Source organism: Antrostomus carolinensis, unplaced genomic scaffold (assembly GCF_000700745.2).
Source record: "Antrostomus carolinensis isolate BGI_N321 unplaced genomic scaffold, ASM70074v2 scaffold17005, whole genome shotgun sequence".
NCBI lineage: Eukaryota > Metazoa > Chordata > Aves > Caprimulgiformes > Caprimulgidae > Antrostomus > Antrostomus carolinensis.
In genome coordinates, this window is record NW_010314430.1 from 1 (window position 1) to 20880 (window position 20880).

The 20880-nt window shown below is 39.9% G+C and overlaps 2 protein-coding genes across 2 annotated transcripts; one reads left to right on the plus strand and one right to left on the minus strand.

Annotated features, from left to right (window-relative positions):
- Positions 1 to 88: 88 nt before the first annotated feature.
- Positions 89 to 8487, plus strand: CRYM (crystallin mu; the record flags this gene model as incomplete). Its single annotated transcript, XM_010167647.2, has 7 exons — positions 89 to 239; positions 1174 to 1236; positions 3381 to 3482; positions 4051 to 4234; positions 6579 to 6700; positions 7693 to 7777; positions 8423 to 8487. Coding segments are annotated over 7 exons (772 nt in total), but the record flags the coding sequence as incomplete, so codon positions are not given.
- Positions 8488 to 13663: 5176 nt separating this feature from the next.
- ANKS4B (ankyrin repeat and sterile alpha motif domain containing 4B) lies at positions 13664 to 18361 on the minus strand. The gene is made up of 2 exons (XM_010167649.1): positions 18198 to 18361; positions 13664 to 14735 (listed from the first exon to the last, which is right to left on the minus strand). The coding sequence occupies exons 1-2, from the start codon at positions 18359 to 18361 to the stop codon at positions 13664 to 13666; spliced, it is 1236 nt and encodes a 411-aa protein (XP_010165951.1).
- Between the last annotated feature and the right edge of the window lie 2519 nt (positions 18362 to 20880).

Below are 20880 nucleotides of genomic sequence, written 5' to 3' on the forward strand. Positions count from 1 at the left end.
CTCGGCAGCCGCTCGGTGTGCGCCGCGCCGGTGGCTGTGGGCCCCCGTGCTAAAGGTTCGTGAGTAATTCCAGTAATTCTCTCCCCAGGTTCCTGGGTGTCATGCCTGCGTACAGTGCCGCCGATGATGCGCTGACAACCAAGCTGGTGACTTTCTATGAGCACAAGCAAGATTCCTCCGTCCCTTCTCACCAAGCCACTGTCCTCTTATTTGACCCAAGAAACGGTTCTTTACAAGCTGTGAGTTTCATGCATGCCTCTGTCTTCTCCTCCGGTCAGATTCTGTCAGTTCTGCCTCGTTCATAGATGCTGGAGCTGTGTAAATTGGTCTGAGTGTACCTACATCATCCCTTGTGCCAAACGAAGATTTGGCCTAAAGCATTATATGTTTTGTATGTGTTAAACTGTACTCTGTCTGCTATTTACTGCTACTTGTAGAGTGATTGCAAGAGAGAATGATCAGGAAAAGTTTACCTTGAATTTGAAAGTCAAAAAAACCCCTTTGCTGAATAAAGAGTTGATCTTGAACCACCTTAAGTTAAATCTAAAGAGGTTTACAATGGGCATCACAGGGAATAGTATTCAGAGTCTGATTTTGTTTGTTTGTTGAAAGAATTTAAAGATTTTTTTTTTTTAAACAATATTTACCATTTTCATTATACTTTAGTAATAATGGTTATTAAAGGACCAAAACTGGTCAAGAAAACTGTATCGGGCTTTTATTTCTTAACTGTCTCAGAAAACACATCAGTTTTTCAAGCCCCTTAATTCCTTTGTACACAGTAGCTAATACACACTGGGGCAGGAGTGCCCTGTGTGATGCACATTAAAGGAGTTCTGTGGTTCTCCGTCATCCCTTTGTATAGGGCAAGACAGTGCAGACTCCTCGTGAACTACTGCCAGCTTGCACTGGTCCCTGGTCTTACTGGAGTGTAGAGTATTGCAGTTCTCTCGATCTATTCCCTGCGTTGGAGAGCAGGGGAAGTGCAGTGCACAAGTTTAAATATGTGATTTTGTGTGATTTGTGGTTGCAGTAATAGTAATTACCAACTTTTATTTTTTTATCTGTGCCCTGTAATATCACATGATTCACAAATCAGATGAAAATGTTTGGTATTTATTCGTATTTTCTGTGTTCATTTCAATCTGTTTGAACTTTTTTCTTTTTTTGAAGATCATAGATGGCAGTGTCATTACAGCAAAACGAACAGCTGCAGTTTCTGCAATCGCTACCAGGGTATGTCTTCTATTTCCTAAACTGGGACAGAATCAGTGGCGTTGCATATAAAATAACTAGAGGGAATGATGTAAACAGCTTTCAGTGGATGTGAATTTTCATCAGATACAGCTTTAAATTAGATTTATGATAACATATGTATCTTCAGGGAGAGCTTAACGGTGCAGTTTTCTGTTTTGATTGAGTCAGTCCTATTTGGCTGTAACACTTTGTGTGTGATTGGAGAAGTAACCTGAGCTATGTTTTTGTGCCTCATTCAGCATGCTTTTCTGGGAGTTTACTGTGGTGTATTCCTCTGTGATTTTCTTTCTTTTGTGCTTGTCTTAACACGTTCCTTTATGGCTTTGGGTGATGCAGCTGTGGTGATAAATTCAGTTTTGTGTAGATGTAAGTTTTCTGCTGTTGGGCCAGGACAGGTGGGTTTCACTGGAGACAGGGGAAAAAGGCACATTTCCAGGGGGGCAATGTGGGATCTCTTAAGATAGATAGTGCCCAAGATAAATGGATGACTTGTCAGAGGTGGCTGTCTGTATGTCAGTTTCTCTGTTGTCAGTGGAAGATGTCCAGATGGCTATCCTTAACTACAGCCATAAGTTTCAGTGTCTGAAGGCAGGTGAGGTGTATCTTGCTGTATGCTGTGTTACATCACTTCAATTTCAGTTCGAAATTGTTGGTTTTTAATTCTTTTTTAAAACTATGTTTGACTGGGCTGCTAATAGTGGGAGGAAAGCAAGTCACCATCCATTGCACAGCAGGGTTTTAGTCCTCACCTCAAAGGATGAGGCAATAGGAAGAGGGCCAGAGCTCTGTTTTTCACCCATCAGCTTTGCATCAGACTTAAGGCTGATCTCACCACTTTGTTAGTGGCAGTCTTCCTGCCAGTGTGATTCTATCCATGGCTATAGAGCTCAACTGACATAAAATTGGAGTGAAGAACCTGTCCCCAAGAGCTTCCCCTGGTCCAAGGGACAGAGCAATTTACAATGGATTCCATGGACATGAGGTTATAGGACCTCATTCATCTCAGCCCTTCTAAACTTGGGCAGTTCTGACAGTTTTTACACAGTCAAGGCTCTGCTGGCCTCAAAGGAGCTTGGCTGTTGAAGAGACTTCAAGATCAGATCCTTCATTGTCGTCTGCTGTTTTGGGAAGTTTTCAAGAGTGTTTGAGTTGAGCTCATAGTTGTCATCTTGTCCTCTTTATGGCATTTGCTTTTCAAAGACCCATGCTTTTATGCGAGGAACCTTTGAAATTAGTGCTTCAGAGTCTTTGAAAGGAACATTAAAAAGAGTTCTTGCTACTGAAAAATGGGATCAATGAGATTTTTTTTCAATTTATTTGTAGCAGAATAAGTGTTGAGAGCCTAGACAATTCTAAAGCTTTTTATACAGAAGTGAGTGGCCACAGCAAATGCATAAACAAGGCACAAGGATAGCTTCAGGCTGCACTCCAGCAGCCTTCTCTTCACCTTTGCCAAGTACTGGTGAATCACAGGCAAGAACTAAATCAGAAAACCAAAAGCAATCATAGTATGAAATTTTAATATTTATTCCTCACAGCCTTCCCTGTTTGTACAATACCTGAGGTGTCCATGCCATGGCTCTTCATAGTGCCAAGGTCTGCTTGCGATATCATTTATGGCTTCAGTGAATTGAAAAGGAAGGCTGAGCTTGGGGCTGCCAGGACCACTTTACCCACACAGCTACCACTTCCAGTCCTGATATTTTTCGGTGTTATGAGCCCTGTTTTCAGCCAGTGCAGAACATCAACACTATGGTCTTACACTTAATTAGTCACCTAGCTGTAATAAATTATACTAATACCTCAGTGTGCTGAGGCCCCAGAATTTCCATTGGCTTGTACTGTTGCATGTTAAGTCTGAATTTCAAGAACTGGACAATTCAAAACTAGATGGTGCTATTAACACTAGCTTTTGCATTTTAAAAAATTATATATATATAGTGGTAATTGAATATTGCTTTATATTAATATGAATCAATACTAGTTTTGCATAAAAACATTATTTTTTTTGTTTAAAAGGACTGAAGATACTGCTTTCTTTTGTAGTATTTTGATATATATTGGTCATATCTATTAATATATTGTTCTTACATATTCTTTTCTTTATATTTGCTACTGTGTAGTTGTTAATGCCAGCTTTTGCAGAAGTGCTGTGCATTTTGGGAGCTGGTGTTCAAGCATATAGTCATTATGATATCTTCACGGAGCTGTTCACATTTAAAGAGGTAATGGACACATCTTAACAGGATACAGCTATTTTCCTGTATTATGTTTCAGGGGCACTTAATATAAATAAACCATACTACAGCCAACAAAGTTAAGGGTTTAATCATATTTTGATTCTGTTTCCACAGAACCCAAGAATACTGTGAACAGCTGTAGAATTTCTTACTGAAACCTTGGCCTTTAAAAAAAGGGTTGGAAACAAAATCAAACTTCAGATGGCTTTTTCTCTCTGTCTGAGAAAATCCTACAGTGTATGGCATACTTGGATGAGCTTTCTGTGACTTTCCCTTAAATATATTTATTTGTATTTTAGAAATACAGCTCTACAAGGATCTATTAGTCTGGCATCACAAAACAGTCTGTCAAATGTAGCTGCCCACACGTGAAATTTAGTCACTTGCAGGATGAGAACATTACAGGGGAAAAATCCTATATATAGGGTACATGTAACTACTGAAAACTGAAGCAACATTCTGTGTCAGCAAGAAGAAATTCTCCAAGCTAATCTGTTTCTCTCTCTTTTTTTTTTTTTTTTCTCTCTTTTTTTTTTAAATTTTCCCCTTGAAGATCAGGATATGGAATCGCACCAAGGAGAAGGCAGTGAAGTTTGCTAATTCAGTTAATGGTCCAGTGCAGGTCTGCCCTTCCGCTCAGGAGGCAGTTACCGGGGCTGATGTGATTGTAACAGTCACTATGGCAACAACACCAATTTTATTTGGAGACTGGGTAAAACCAGGTGCCCATATCAATGGTATGCTATGTTCTCATTATCACATTGTTTAGCACCGAAAACTCTTGGAAAGCAATACTCTGTGCTTCTCAGAATGAATGTTCTTTCTATTTGGATTTTTCCCCTTTAGTGAGGACCGCTTTTCCCTGTCTTCTGGTTGTCTGGAGCCAGAACTCCTGCATATTCCATCACTGAATGTTTGCTAGAGCATGGATATGCTTTTTGTCAGCAAAAAGTGGTGCATCATCTTTGCTATGATGTTGTTGCTTGATGCTCACCTTGCTCTCCACTTAAATAACTCATACAAACATATTATTTCCAAAGTGATTCCTGCTCATTCTACTGTTTCACTAGTAGCTGTCATCTTTTCTTCACTCAATTTTGTAAGCTCTTCTATTTGTTCCTTTTTGGGCTTAAAACACTGATTTATTTTTTTTTTTAATTTATTTTTTACTTGAATTAAAAAGATACAATAACTGCGTTAAGAACTTCACAATCTGACCTCCAATTATAGTGAGGTTTTGGGGCCTTTGCCACCTCCTGCCTTGTATTGATGTTGGCATGCTATTGTTTGGAGTCTCTGGACATGCCCACATTTGCTTATTTTATTAATTGTGGGCCTGGTTCAGATGACCTTGTGCACTTTCCAAATGGCATGGTAATAGGACAAAAGCAGCTTGTCAAAGGAAACAATCTAAAGGAAGGTCCCACATTCCAGCAGCGTCCTACCGATTTTTCAAACTCAATTTAGTCCTTTGTTATTGAATATTGTTGTTTGTGTTATGTCACGGAATGGAAGCCAGAAGTACAACCACAATCAATTCAGGTCTACAGTCACTGAGGCGACACATACACAAAGACCTCTAGCCTTTCTTTGCCTTTTTTTTTTTCCCCTCCATTGAGGCATTTGTGCTGTTTGAAGAGGCATTCAGGCAACATGGAATTTATTATTCTGTAACAGTTGGACACTTTTGAAAAACGTTTGACTACAGTTTAACTGGTTTGTTTCTTTTTTAGCCCATAACAAGGTGATAGTGGTCTTGCTATATTTAAAAGTTAAGCTCCTTGATTTGTTTTCAGTTTCTCCAGATAAGTGAGAATCCATAACCTACTCAACTTGTACTATTTATAAAGTTACAAGGAAGTAATAGAAGGCTATAGATTTAAAGATCCTAATTAGTAACATTGAACTCTGTCTGCATGCGCAAGTCTTTGCTGCACAATACTTTGTTTTTCATCTGCTCAGGATAATTGAAAGATTCTTCTATATTTTTCTCCATAGACACATAACAAACACAGTCTGAATTAAATAAAAGGACTATAAAATTCAGGGCATTTGGCAATGATCTTATGAAAGACAGAGAGAATGGCTAAAGGGAGATGATTATCTTATGCCTCAGCTACCCAGAGTCTGCTGACAAGGGTATTCTGCTGACAAATCAAGTATTGAATATTTTAGAGGAGCTGTATTAGATGTTAGTTAACTCTATTTAAAAAATAAGAAGCAACAAAAACCTGTTAATTTGGCAGTTGCAGAAGCAGGTTACTGTTGGCAGAAGAGTTACAGTCTGCATAACCTTACGATTATCTTCCTTGAGTTGTGTCACCAAATGATCAAAGTTGATTCTAATAGTGCCTCTGTAATCAGAAGAATAATTATCTCACACCTATATATCGGTGTCATTTCCAGAGCTGCTGGCAAAGGTTGGTTTGTTTTCTATGTATAGTTACCCATAGCTTTACATTTCTTGTATAGATGCAAGATGATGAATGGCTAAGCAGTGCTACTTCCCCTTCTCTGTCAGCATTGTTGGGAGGAGCAGTTTGAGCAGTGTGCCAAAGAGGTGGAAACAGTGTCAGCAAAGCAGCTCACTTCTGCTTCCTGAAGAGTTGCAGTTCAATGCTTCAGCAAGTTGAAATGCAAAGGCCAATTGATACCAGTTGTTCTGTCTGTGCTTGTGGGGGATATAAGACCTTTGTTGGCAGCAACATCTGCGTGACTAGACGTGAAGGATGCTGTACATTTTAATGAGCTGTAATTGGGAGGGTTGGACCCAATGTCACCCTTCTTTGACAGCAGTGGAAATCTAGGGGGTTAACACCTTACAGAAACAGGCAGTATGTACATCAGTGTTAGAGCTGAGGCCAGATTGAGAGAAATCCATTCTTTTTCCCAGTTGCTCAGGCACTTCCTATTTTTTTGTTGTTTTATCAATCAACATGTCTCCAGCCCTAGCATCAGATTGTTTGTATGTTACATTTCCACAGTAATACCCATTGTTACTTCACACATGTCTTTTGAAGAAAATATGGTTTGAATTTGTTTTAAACATGCCTCCCAAGTTGATCAGTTTTGCTGTCTTAGCTGTTGGAGCAAGCAGACCAGACTGGCGAGAGCTGGATGATGAACTGATGAAGAATTCTGTCCTGTTTGTGGATTCCAGAGAGGCTGCTCTTACGGAATCAGGAGATGTTATATTATCAAGGGTAGGATTTTTTTAAATTATGGACTTTCGTTTTGTGGCAATTGGTTTGCATTTGAAATGAGTTGATACTGTTGATGTGCTGCAATTAAACCTTTTTGGAGCTCACATGTAGTTGTTAATGCTTTCCTAGGCACAGGCTGAAGGAAAACTGGTTTCAAATTGAGACTTTTACATGTCTTTGCCAAAACCATGCAATCTCTGTATCAGCCATTACATGGCACCATATTACAGTAGCATGTTCTCAGCATTGGGCTTTGTGTACAATAACAAAGTATTGGTTATGAAAGACCTACATGTCCTGCAATGTTTGGTAGTTATGTTAAATGTTTTTCAAATCTATTTATTAAAACCTGTAACTTTCTTCCCATAAGATTTCAGTGTGATTGACACACATCAGGCCTCTAGAGAACGGACAGCAGAAGCCAAGCAGACAGTTAGTGATCTGCAGAAATCTGATGGCAGGGGCTCCTTTAGGTTTCATGGAGTTTTCTTTTTCTCTTTTAATGCTTTTGCAGAACAAATATGATTTCTACTTTTGAGGTTTAGCATAGGAGATCCAGATAATGGTAAGGTGTGTGGAATCCCATGTGTTTTGTTGGATAAGTAACAAGCCATCCACTGTTAAAAAAACAAAATAAAACAAAAAAACCACCCCCAAACCACAACCAAACAAAAACAACCAAAAAATCCCCACAAAAACAAACAAGCAACTCCTCCTCCATAGCATCCCCACACAAACCAAAACTTACTGACTGAGGAAAGTCTGTTAACTGTTTTTTCTCTGAAAACCGTTCCTCTCATCTGTTATTTCTGTCCAGTTTCTGTATTATTTGTCTGAATACTGATCTTGCTTCACCATGGAAAGGGACCAGTTCTGGGATAGCAGAACTGGAGGAGTTCTTTCTTTTGAAGTCACTTAGAAAGTAAGTTTTTCTTTCTCTTAACATATACATGGATATTATGCTTTTGTATAAATATATATTTGTTTCACAGGCAGAGATTTTTGCTGAGCTGGGAGAGGTATTGAAGGGTACAAAACCAGCCTTGCCTGAGAAAACAACAGTGTTTAAATCACTGGGTAAGAACAACCCTTCCTGTGTACAAGTCTGACAGAAAACAATGCCTTGTTATTTGTTAGGTCCCCCATGCGTGAGAAAGCTGATGATCATCTTCAAAACTGCTGTGGCAATGCACTGTCCACAAGAAACTAGAATGTGATTTGCATTTTCCCTTTTTATTTCCTGTTTTATTTATCTAGTAGGACTGATGTAATGAAAAGTGATAGGAAAGCAAACAAACAAAAAGAAGTACATTTTTCCATTGCATGGTTGTTCAGCACATGACTGCAGCATTTATTTATTTATACAGCTCCAACCTGAATGCCCTGCTGTTGTGCCCTTGGAGTTTGTCTGACCTACAGACAATGTGCCAGTGTACTGTGGGATTGGGGTTCTTGTTTGGGGGGAAACAGGTCCAAAAGGGCCAAGTTGTAATATGGACACTGAAAATTAGGTTCATACTGTTCTGTTAAGTTCATATTGCACACCTAAGAGTTACATGATGGCTATAAACTTTGAATGTAACACTGTGGGTGTTTGGGATGGGGAATGATTCCTGTTCCTGTCCAGTTAGATAATTTCCTGAATCATTCTGTTCCCTTCTGAAGCTGATTTATTTTGTACAGCTGAAGAACTGTTTGAAGGTGACTTTAATTCTTTTTCAGGTATGGCAGTTGAAGATACAGTAGCAGCAAAATTTGTTTATGACTCGTGGTCAGCTGGTAACTAAAAAGTCTACAATGCCAACGAGGCCAAGAAAATTGTTTGCACTTAGCTTCCTTGGATCTTTTGTTAACAGGAAAGAGACCAGTCCTATCTGAATGTGGCCCTTCTAGAACATTCAAGAATGAAAAGTAAAATTTCAGCAATAGACTAATTTCTACAGTTTTCTAATGGCAACTATTAGGTACCTGCAGTATTACTAATAAATGTATCTCATGTAATGGCAAGTATTAGATGTTTGCAGTGATACTAACAAGGGTATTTTTACATATTTTGGTATAATTCTGGAATCAATGCCTTTCCTTCCTAATTATTTATTTAGCAGAAGTCTGTGGGTAGATACTGTGTTTTTAGAGAGATAATTCATACTCGAGTAAAATACATCAGTTTGGAAAATGGGCTCTGGCATCATATTTACCTGTGATGGTGATCTAAGTGCAACTGTGGGTTTCAGTGCTCCACTGACAGTAACCTGGTCTCTCCTTGGGAAGAGAGAGACCGCCCCTGACTCCTGGACACCACTTCCCTTCCAACTCAGGCAGGGATCTAGAAGTCACCATCTTTATTTTCACCCCCCACAATCCCCCTTCCCTGCCCTCAGATCCAGTGGGTTGGGGTGGTTTTTTTCATTTAATAGCACACTTCTGAGTGTGAGTTGATATAAATAATGGTGCCTCCATACAGTTAGACTTCTGTCTGTTTTTGAAAAAGACTTGGCTCAGGAAGACTTAGAGTGCAGAAAATCAGAGCTAATATGCACATTTTAACTGTGAGGAAAACTATACTCAGTACCCCCTTAGTACATTCCCGGATGGGATATCGCCATTTTCATATTGCAAGGAGTCATCCAAAATGTGAGCACTAAAAACGTGCTTTGATTTAACTTTTATCTGTATTCTGTGGGGAGATTTTTTATTAATCTGTTATGTTTATAAGTTCTATTTCTAAGCTTCTTGAAGGTTGGAAGCATGCAAATTGATTTCAGTAGGATAAATTTCAAGTATACAGGCAAATATTTTTCAGCTTGACTGTACCATGCATCAGTTGGTAATTGTTCTTTTATCCCAGTGGGTATTAGCTGGGGCAGGAATTTCCATGATCCTTTCTTGGTGGAGGAGCCCAGTGATGTTCTACAGAAGGAAAAATTCCAGTTTTGTGCTGTTATGCAACTGCCTTACAAAAGATTGAGCATCTGCTGAAAAATAGCTATTGCCCTAGAAACAAATTCCTGTCTCAGGCTAGAGTTGTGTCTTACGAAATTTTATTTCTACTTACATATTATTTCATGCAGGCTATTAAGTGTTTCTTCACTCTGTTGAAGGATTAGGTGACATGGTCATTTTATATTGATGCCAGCAGAGTACAGTGGAGCAACAGGAAGGAGGTTCAAAAGCAGTTAGTGTTAAAGCCCTTGGTGGTGCATAAGTAAGTATAGAAGATGTTAATGAGCACAGTGCAGGTGTGACATAAATAATACTACAAATTATAGGGCTGGTGTAAACTAGTTGGAAAAAAGTAGTAAGTGGCAGAGTTTGTAATTTCCAGAGTTTTAGCATGGAAGAGTAGCCGACCAGTAAGTGAATAGGGCCAAAGGATGTGTTTGTGTGGAGATCTAACTCCACTGATCTTGTTTGTATCAGCAGAAACGAAGAGAAATTTGTCTATAAGCTTTTGCATTTTTAATTGTAGCAAAATTACCCTTCTATTTTTACATGTGTTCTTTCTTCTTTGTTATTTCTGAAACGTTCAGAAATGTAAGTGCTTACTTCACCTGTTACTTCAGCAATAGAGAACTTCACCAGCTTGAGACAAATGTGACGGCTGTTGATGTTCCATAATTCAAGAACTGTATGGAAACTTGCACTTACTACTTGTGGCAATATTCCAGTTCTCTGCCTGTGTAAAACAATGTTTGTAATTTAAAACGAGACATAATGTTTGGGAAGAAGGCAAATAGTTTATTTTCACATGTACTCTTCTACAGACTGTGCACTTTAAAAGTAGAGGAACCAGCCCAAAACCCTGGTTCTGAAAACCCACAGTGTTCTCAGCTTTCATTGGCAATAGGAGGTTCTTGGAGCCTGGATTCAGCGTTGTACCTCTAAATTCATGAAGAGCATTTGATTCAATTATAATGGGAATTGCTTGGATGCTGTCTTCAGATTTTTTTGAGGTGAAGTAAGAGCCTTAATTTCCATGTTTCCTTCTCTCACAAATCAGTCTCAAGAAATCGTGTAACTTGCATTTATGTTGAAATTAAATAGATACTGATGGTTTTCTTGACTTTCGCTTTGTGGTCCATTACTTTTGTTTTGTGTTTTAGAGGTTTTTATTAACAGGAGGAAGAAGGTATTCAAGCTGCTGCAGTGAGTGCTCTCTCAGTAAATGTGATCACTGAATCTAAAGGGGAAAATAAATTGAGACTGCTCTGCTCCACTGTGATAGTCAGTTTTGCAGTCATTGTCCCACGCTGCACATTCCCTCTTCTTGATGTCTGTCCAGTGCAGAGTATTAAATCCTTAAGGGCTGTGATTGTGTGAGATCCCATGATTTTATGATTTGGGTTTGGATTGGGCTGTAAGTTTGTACACGTGATACATAGAGTCCCTTCAACTGAGTTGCACTATACAAATGTTACTAAGGAGTCAAATCTATGATTTATTAATTTAAATACTTCCAAATTATAAAAGAAATAAAGGAGTTGGTAGAAAAAAATTTGGAAAACAGCAAAAGACAAGTGGAAAAAACTGAAATGTCAGTGTTCCTTTTTATTTATTTTATCCCCAGTTGTTCCACATGACTGCTTTATACCAGATGCCAATTTCCAGGACCACCCTGTGAGAAAAGGACTAGCAGTATTGCACTTTAAAAAAAAAAAAAAAAATTTAAAATTTATTTTAAAAGGGTGTATATATATTGGGATTCAGTTATCTAAAAATGTACTGTGGGGTGCTCTGAGGCTTCTTATTCAGTCTCTATCTAGATGCAGTTCCAGGACAAGAGCCTCTTACAGGTCTTGTGCCCTATGTGCTAGCTCCACAGAGTTACTGCGGATACTTGAGGACAAACTAAACACGCTGGGTGCCTGTGACAACTGAGTCAATCAGTTTCTGAGCAGGTAGTTTCTAGTTGTCAGAGGTCACAGCAGTCAGGCAGATTTAGAGATGAGTGTGCAAAAAGGCAGATTTTTGGTGCCATTTAGAGATACTTGAGGCCTGATTCCCCCTAATGTGTCATCACTTCTCCAGGTGCCTTCTCTCCTGCCTACGTTTGGCTCCCAACAGTGGCAGGCACGAGCGTGCTTAGCAGAATTTTTTAAAGGATTTCCCTGGATCAATGGATCTAACCCAGTTATTTATAGTCTGGCCTGAAAAGGTGCATTATGCTCAGCACTTTGCACTAGAGAGAAGTCAGATATCAGAGCAGCATAGACCCAGTCTCAACCCTTTATGTTAGGGATGGTAGAATTCAGCCGCTGCAGGGAGGGGAAGATGCAGAGATTGAGGAGGCTCAGCTTGCTGCTGCTGCTGCTGGTAGGAGGAATGGGAAGCATCTGCATTTCCAGGATGGGGAATGCCCTGCATTTTTACATCAGTTATGTGACTGAGAATGATAGGATTTGACCCTTCAAAATCCACTCATCATATGCCTCCAAATATTCATAATTTCCTTCTTGTGTTGTTAAACATTTGCGAGTTAGACAAAATGAAAACAGCCCAGCAGGTTAATAACAGTGTGGGGGGATGCTGTCTGCTTTAATTACTGTGCCAAGCACAGCAATCATTCAAGGTTGCACAGAGCAGGATTTTAATGTGACTGCTTAATAGAAGAAAGTATCAACCTGCTGAAGTACAGGAATAAAGTCCAGCTAAGAAGAGGAATTATAATATACGAATTGAAGTAACAAGATATCAAAAGAAGGAAGCATGAAAAAATAGACCATTAACGAGGATTAGTGTTCACAAATGCAGTGTACCCCTAAGGAAAAATTATAGCTGACTCATGGAAATCTACAAAAAGAGATCTAAAGAGAAAAGTCCTGCTAATATTTGTGCCTCTAAAATCTGAGATCTCGGCTAGAGCATGGCTGCTACAAAAACCATCAGATTCACAAAACTCAACAGGAGTGATTAATTTCTATCAGATATTGCTGGCTTCCCAAGGGAACAGGCCTGAGACAGATGGCAGAACTCTGCTGTCAGTGTCTCCAGATGTAAAGAACAGGAGCTCTCACAGAAGCACAGTCTCATTTCCTTTCTCTTTTCATAAGCTGGGGGTGTGTGTACCCAGTACATGCAGTTTTCAAGCTAAGGCTGACAACAACCAACAAAAAACACTGTGTGATGAGAGTCCTGGTTTCTGGGACTTTCTGGAACCAAGCTGAGGATATACCAAAACAGATAAAAAAATGTTGAAAATATAACCCCAGCTTCTGGTAGTTACAAGTATTGTAGTCCTGATGCCATTTAGGACATGTTGGGCACTGACAACTGGGTCCAGTCTAATGAGACAATAGAAAAGAACATAAAACTCACACTGAACATCTCTTGGCAAGGTACTTCATGCATTTGTAAATTACTATCAATACAATAGCAAAACACTTCACTGACAAGAACACAAACTTGCTGTAAATTATTTACATTCATTCAGAGGCTATTGACTCGATAAGCCATAGCTGAAATCAAGATTCAGATGCTATTTCTAACGTACCACTGGTAGTGGGAAGGGCAGTTTGTAGCAATCTAACAGAAGCAAATGGAAAAAACTCAAAGCTCTCAAGCTTTGGCAATGCTCGTTGTGTTGTGGTTTTGGAGAAGAAAGGGAGGGCTTTATTAAGGAATGTAGTGTGGCCGGCCTTCACTAATATTTTAAGTTATTCAGACCAAAAGAAATCCAATCTCCATAAACAGTTCAAGGAGAAAAAAACTTTAAATCTAGGGGGTTTGGTTTTTTTTACCTTCACATTCTTTCTTTTTGGCAGAATATACTTGAATAAATAAACTGCGTACTATAGCCATCTATCTATCCAGAGAGAAAAGTCCTTGTACTTGCTGTACTTTCTAAAGCAATTGGTATCCTCTCTGCCTTTTGCTTTAGCAGATATCTGAAAAGAATTACATGCTCTTTGGAAAGGGGAAAAGGTAATGAATCAGTGTGCAGGTTACAGCAGAGGGTATATTAATTTATAAGCAAGTATCTACAGTCTTGCCAGGGTTCTTGAGTGCTGCTTTTCTTTTATTCACGGCATTCAGAACTTTCTTTCTTGGCCCAAGCTCCATCTGAATGCTCTGTAGATCTTCATCAGAACATAACATCAAGGCATCTAAATCAATTTTTTCCCTCATGAAGACTGGAAGGAACTCGTCCAGCATCTGTGATGCCAGAAATACCTCAAGGGGCGTGTTCTCAGCTTCCTCGTCATCCCAAATGACTTCTTCCTCATGCCAAGGGACATTAGCACCATTTTCAGCATCATCTTCCCTGCCATTCTCAGTATTTTCATACTGAAAGAGCTCACTGGACATTTTAAAGTTTATACCTTCTTTCTCAGGAGACACAGTTCCAGGATTTACATCTGCAGCCAAATTCCTTCCAAATACAATCTTGCCAAGACCTGGCCGCTTAAAAATGGAGAGCTGACTGTCATTATCAGGAAAGTTTTTCTCTCCAGGGTCATTCAGTAATTCATCTTCCTCTTTCTCATCGAACAAATGCATGACAGTTCTCCTTCCTTTACTATCCTCTTGGTCATTGCTTTGTGTTTCCTGGCTTCTTGTGCTGTCAACTGTCTTTTTTGCCTTCAGTTTGAAGGTATCTTTTAGGCTTTTGGAGAAAGAACTTGTATTTGAAGCAAAGAGACTAGGCAACTTTACTCTGGAGTGTGTCCCTCTGGAAGAATTTACTGTGCCAACCTTTTCTTTCATATAATTCTGATTCATTTCATGCTGGTGTTTCTCTTGGCGCTTCTCACATTCCTTGATTTGTTTCTCTACATTCCTCTGGGCCTGTGCTTTGAGTTTGGAGACCTTCTTTGGATTCAGCATGTTCTGCTCGGTGGCAGCTTTGTCCAGGATTCTGACACATTCGTTGCGGTCTCTGCTGGCAGCCGCCTCCAGGGGAGTGCGGAGGTCATTGTCCAGAGCAAAGATATTGGCACCAAAGTTAATCAAAAAAGAAACACAATGGATGTGACCATTGCAAGCAGCGTGGTGGAGAGGCGTGTTCCCCCAGATGTCACATTTGTCCGGATCACCTCTGAGAAGGAAAATAGCACACAGTGAGCTGGATGTACCCAAGCATAACGCTGCAGTGGGACTGACAGGTACGAAATGTTTAGCTCTGCTTTGCTAGGAGGGGTACAACCCAACGAGAATGAATCACCTTGGTGCCATCCTCGAGAGCAGCGCTGCACCTACTTACACAAGGACCGAGTCTGGCTGTGCGTGTGGCGTGAGCTCTGATTCCTGCCCCTCTGTGAATTGAGCAAGCTCCCTGGATGGCACATGCAACCCCCGTAACGGAGCCTTTGCGTCATCCCAGGGGCTGGCAGGGCTGCTGGCCGGGCTTGCTTTGCTCCCTGCCGATCTCACCTGCCTCCTGCCATGGGGCAGAAATAAGCAGACACCCATGTGTAGACACGGGGCTGCAGCTCCCACGGCTTTGCTGCTGACAGCTCCAAGTGGGACTTAGGCTCATTGGAATTAATGTCAAACCTGTTTCAATAGCTTTTGCGTGGAATGTTTTAAAGGCTTTTTGGTGACTCTTTGCTTTTGCACGTCAAGTGTAGGGGCAATAATAGGAGGATTCTTCACTGGCCCCAGTGATACACATTTAATGAGCCCATGCAGTAGCATTTTTGATAGGTAATAGGTAAATGATTAAGAGTAAAGCCCTAATTACACATTTCTCTCCATTGCTATTAGATTAAGCTCACATAGATGCCGTTGTTCTTCTTCAGCTCTTTTGTTCTTAAGCTGCTTTTGCTCATGGGGTTTGAAAAGCAGAAGCTCATTTGAAAATAAAATACCACATCTTTTCAATTGGATTTAAAGCCAGTGAAAAATATTGCTTTCTTTTTAACTCTTGCACTGACTTCACACTGAACTGCTGCCTGCAGACAAGAATTGGCTTGAATCTTTTATTCCATATTCGGCAAGATCAACATTAGCGATAGTTCAGAAGAGACCTTGAGATGTCTGCGACCAATAACCAAGGCAGCTATGGTAGCCCAAAACCTTTAATAACTTCAGAGCCAGGGGCCATGTTTACAAGGAGAATTTCTACTCTTAAGGGTTTGAGCATTTCAATGACTTGGAGATCTGTGCCATGGAAGCTGAACTGTGAATGAAATGGTCCATCCTATCACAAAATCTCCTTCAGGCATTGATCTCTGGCTTTGAGTATCTCTAAAGCAAAGCACTAACATATTTGTTGAGAGTCAAATCTGAAAACACCTTTCAGCCTGAAATGCCACAGGCAAGAGAGAGGTCGTGGGTCTCTGCAGAGCTGAGACACAGAGCTGCTGGCATTGAGAAACAATGGCACGTCTGAGCGTGCCAGGCTGCGAGGGTGCAGGCATTGCTACAAGGAGGTGGCAGCTGAGAATCAAAGTTTCTCCACTTAGACATATGGGAACCATGTGTACATATTTCTGCTTTTGTGGCTCTGCCTGGGGGAACTGCCTGACTGCGGGTGAGCGTGCCAGATTCCTTAATTCCCACATTAGCAAACAGGCAGCGTTATCCTGAGCCTCGGGAGTGCTGGGTCATCCATCCTCCCCCAGGTCCCTCCAGAGCTGTTTGTGGTCTCTTTTCCTCTTGGAGCCTGCCAGCCTTTGAGCCTCAAACAATTAACAAACTAGAGTGTCTATTCCCAGCTCAGTGGGACTTTGGGTAATGTTTGACATCTACTTTGGGTTCTCATACTCCTCTTTTCCCTGCTTTCCCAAGAAAGAGGCTCACACAAAAGAGAGCCGATGAGCTACTTGGTCTTGCCTTTATTCATATACCTGCAAAGCAGGCAGAGAAAGCATCTCTTTATGGAAGATAAGCTGTTTCAAGATGAAAGGTGTTATATTGTTAGTATTGCTACATTTTCCAAGGACTGAATGTGTTGCAAGCTTCAGAGTCCTAAAATCCACAACCCCTCTAAAGAAAACCATCCTGTATCTCAGTGCCTTTGTTAAGAAACATCTTCAAGGAAAGGGTGAATTTGTTAAAAATAATTAAAATACTTTTTCACAAGATAACACTGACTGCAGAACCGATTAAACGTCTTCCAAAATTCAGCTTCTCCCAAGGAAACCAGTGAGACTACTGCCATATCTCTGACAGCCCCAGCTTGCTGATCATGTCAGGAAATCTTGGGTTAAAAAAGAGGTGAATGCATATGTTTGACAATTTTAAGGGCATTGCTATCCCAAAGCTACCCTCTACCAAGAAAAAGATTTAGAAATACATTAACTAACAAATACATAGAAAGTCTGATCTTTGTGTCATCCTCTGTGACTTCTATCAGCTTACATGGTAGAAGATACATTTTTCACTGAAATTGTGAAAAAAATTATTCAGTTATTTGTTCCTTAGTTAGCTGTTCTGTCTTCTAGATATTTCCTTGGAGCTGCCTTGCTTATACAAGTTGAAAAACTGTCAATCTATTTTTGCTTCTCCTGGGGACACCGCAATAACCACACAGTCCAAAGGTCTTTTTTATTGCATTATTACAGCCACACCTGAGCTCAATGAGTTATAAAGCAAATCTATGAAAAACCTATATTTATTCCATATTTTCAATTCTATTTTTAATAAAAAACCTCAGATACATCCAAATAGTTATTCAACTTTTCCCTCCAATCTTCTTTAAACTATTCTGACTGAAAATACAGGTCAACTTAATCTTCATCTCAGCCCAGGAAGAATATTTTATTAACTGTATCTCTACACGAGAGCAGATTTTCTTTTATTAGATCTTACAGAATCACAGCTTAAGAGGTAGTCTCCAAGCAAGAGAGTATAGATGATGGGGAGGTAATTACCATTTCAATAATACTTTTTAATCATGTAGTACATTTAAATGAAACCAAATAGAAATATTACTATTAGAAACCTGTAGAAAACCTTCCTTTTCTCTCTCTTTTTTTTTTAAGGTTTTCAAGTATCATTCCCCAGCTTCTGAAACAGTATTATCATTTTTATCATGATAGTGGTTGCTAATACTATAAAAAGCAAAGAAATAACAATTTGAGATGTTACTGTCTCAAAACTATTGGTTGTGACTTGCCTCTGGAAAGCATTAAACCTTCACAGATGTCTACTAACTGCATGCTGGAAGCAAATGGGAGATTTTTTGCTAAAAATATTTCAAACAATGCATTTCTCTAGAGCCAATTTCAAAGATATATTATCACCAAAGGTTGTCAGCCAACTTCTCCTCCACTACAGCGAGGTGAGGGCCCTGCTCTGACTAACCACTCCCTGCAGACTCCATGTATGAGATGGTCCCACTGGTCTCAATGCAGCTTCACCAGCCGTAGGTACAGACCTGCTCACAGGTTCTGGGCCATTGAAAATGAAGAGAAACAATTCTTGGCAATGCATTGAAATAAATTACTTTGATTTTCAGCCTTTTGTGTCTGAGGTCACTGGGGCATTAGAAAAGTGACTTACTAATTACAGTTTTAAGCCACAAGCTTTAGGTAATGGAGGCTGATTGACTTACCCCCTCCGACATATGACTTCCAGAGCCTCTAGATACCCATGGTATGCTGCCAGAAGGGTGGGCGTCATCCCGTCTTCATCTGAAGTATTGAGGTCTTTCCTAGTGGCTTCTTTCAAGAGCTCCAAGTTGCCGTCAGCTGCTGCTTTGTGATACCTGCTGGACATTTTCAGTAACTTCTGGTTTCCCAAAGCAGCTCTGAACGATATCCAGGCTGTACAGTCACCCTTCCATTACAGGGACAGTTCATTAATGATTACAAGTTGAAACATCCCCGTGAGGATGGAAATGAGGAGGCAAAGTTCATTCTAGCAGACAGTTTAACTGGAGCTCTGCATAGGTAATAAGGTGACAGAGTGGTGAACGCTTTCATTTTCTGGAAGGTGGCTCTGCTGCTTACCATTTGTTGCATATTTGACTATTTAAACATAGAGGGGAATTATCTGTCTTTTCTGTGTCTTTGCCTCACTCTTTTGCAAAAATTCAAAAGGATCTTGAACTTAAAAAAAAAACCTTCAATAACTTAAAAAATCTTCAAAAGGCCATGAATGTCCATACAACTAGATTTCACTCTAAGTGATAAACTGTCCCTGAGTTTTGATAGGATTAAATGCATAAGCAGTTACTGGTGAAGTCCTTTGTCATTTACTCCATTTAAAATTTACTGCATTTAAAAGAGTTACTGCATTTAAAAACAAACCTCTCCCCCACCAAATCAGGCACATCCATAAGGCTCTTTCATGTACGTAGACTGATGTGCAGATGGAAACAGGGGTTGGAACCAGGGTGGTGGTTGGATAAAACCACCAGCAGGTCCGCAAGTCACAGCAGACAAAGCCACAGCCTAGTGTGTGATCCTTTTAACTGCAAATTGCATTTCACTGGGGGGTCTTAAGGCACTTGGCAAATATAAATTCATCAAACAGGTATTGTAATCTCTGGTTTAGATGCAAAAAATGTGCAGGATTTCCTCAGGATAACACAGGGAATTCAAGAAATGGAAATGTGATGGGCTTGAACCCACTGACCCAGCCCAGGCACTGTGGTCCTCAGCTGGGAACAGGTGGGTCCAGTCCCTGTCCCACATAACCACTTCTCGCTTTAGAAATTATTTTCCCTGGTTTCAGTGGCATTGAGGGCTACCTCTATGAGTAGAAGCTTATAGAGTTAGACCATAATTCCAATTTTTAGGTTCAAAAGAATTACTAAGAGAAAACCATGTGAAAGGTCAGTTTTCAAACAGTAGCTGAGAAGAAATCAGTGAGACTACCCGCTGCTTAATAAAATGCTGCAGGCTCTCTGTCATTCTGGTCACATTCACAACAGCTGCCAGATAAATGTTACTTTTTTGTCAAGCTGTTTTCTATGACTAACTGAATTAACCTGTATCCTAGAGAATCTACCCTCAGCAATTAGCAGTGAGGTCCTGGTGCTTATTATGCCCCTGTTACAGAAGCAGTAGCGATTGCAAACAGGCTCATTGTCCAGAGCTGGTGCAATTACTGAATGGAGTGCCACCTCATTTACTGCCCATAATGCCACCCATGTCCTACACCGGAGACCTCTCCAAATGGGCTTTCTCTCTTAATTACTTTCTCAGACAGGGATTGAAGAGCTCTTCAGAAACAAACTTGTACCAACACTTTCCTCCATGAGGACAAGGACAGTCAGTCAGATCCTGTGACAGGTTTGAATCTTTGCATAAACAAGTTTAGGTAGGAGTAAACTAAAGCCCTAATTTTCCTTCATGTCATCCACAGACACAGCCATCCCCGGTGCTATCCTGCCGTGGCAGGGCAGTGAGGAAGGGCTGTGCTTCACCCAGGACATCCCTGTGCTAGACGACAAATTTACCTTCAGCCCTTTTCCAAGTTCCCTGCATGGCCATTAATACTTTCCTAATAAAAAACACAGTCATTTATTCAATTTTCTATTTAACCAGACTCAGCACTGAGTTAAATTTACAGCTACTAGAAAAAAGTAGCTGTTGCAGAACAAGGCCAGGTAATACATATACTTTTTAATGTATATATTAGATTAGATGTTTCTTGATGCTGTTGTGTTTTATTTCCTTTACTGGGTAGTGTAAGCTTTTTTGCTCTGAAGAGTGTAAAATGATCACCAAGGCACTTACTGCCTATACCACCAGTGCCTGGTAGAAGAGAAGAAACTGTTTTTCTTAAACATTGACATTTTGCATTTTGGCTACACTCATGAAAGTGAGTTGATGGCAAAAGAGACCTTTTCATTTTTCAAGATTATTGATTTCTACTACAGAAGTACATTCATTTGCTTTTCTGTTAATTAATTCAGCACACAAAGTGTTGATCTCAGAGAGATTTTTATAATCTAACATCAGAAAATATTGATTTTAAAAGAAAGTTACTCTGTGTGATGCTAAGTGGGAAACTATTGTTCCAAGTTTTAATTAGAGGCAAAGCAAAATGCACGTCAATTGGAGAGAAGCTCCAGGACTTTGCAAGCTTTGTTATTATTTATGTCACAAAAGTGGGCATCACAAAAAAAGAAAGAAAAAAGAAAAGACCAAAAAAAATCTCCATCTGTTTCTAAACTCCTGGTGTTTGTTCATCTTTGTCCCATCCAAAAACCTCAACTTAAAATGCGATAAATGATTCAACAGCAAATGAGCTAAATTTCTCAGCCTGAATGGAGATTTTTCTTTTGA

Excerpts from the sequence above, each read along its gene's own strand:
- ANKS4B (XM_010167649.1), bottom strand. The coding sequence starts at position 18,361 with ATGTCCAGCAGGTATCACAAAGCAGCAGCTGACGGCAACTTGGAGCTC. Across the intron at positions 14,736-18,197 it reads GAAGTCATATGTCGGAGGGG|AGGTGATCCGGACAAATGTG; the intron begins GTAAGTCAATCA and ends TTTCCTTCTCAG.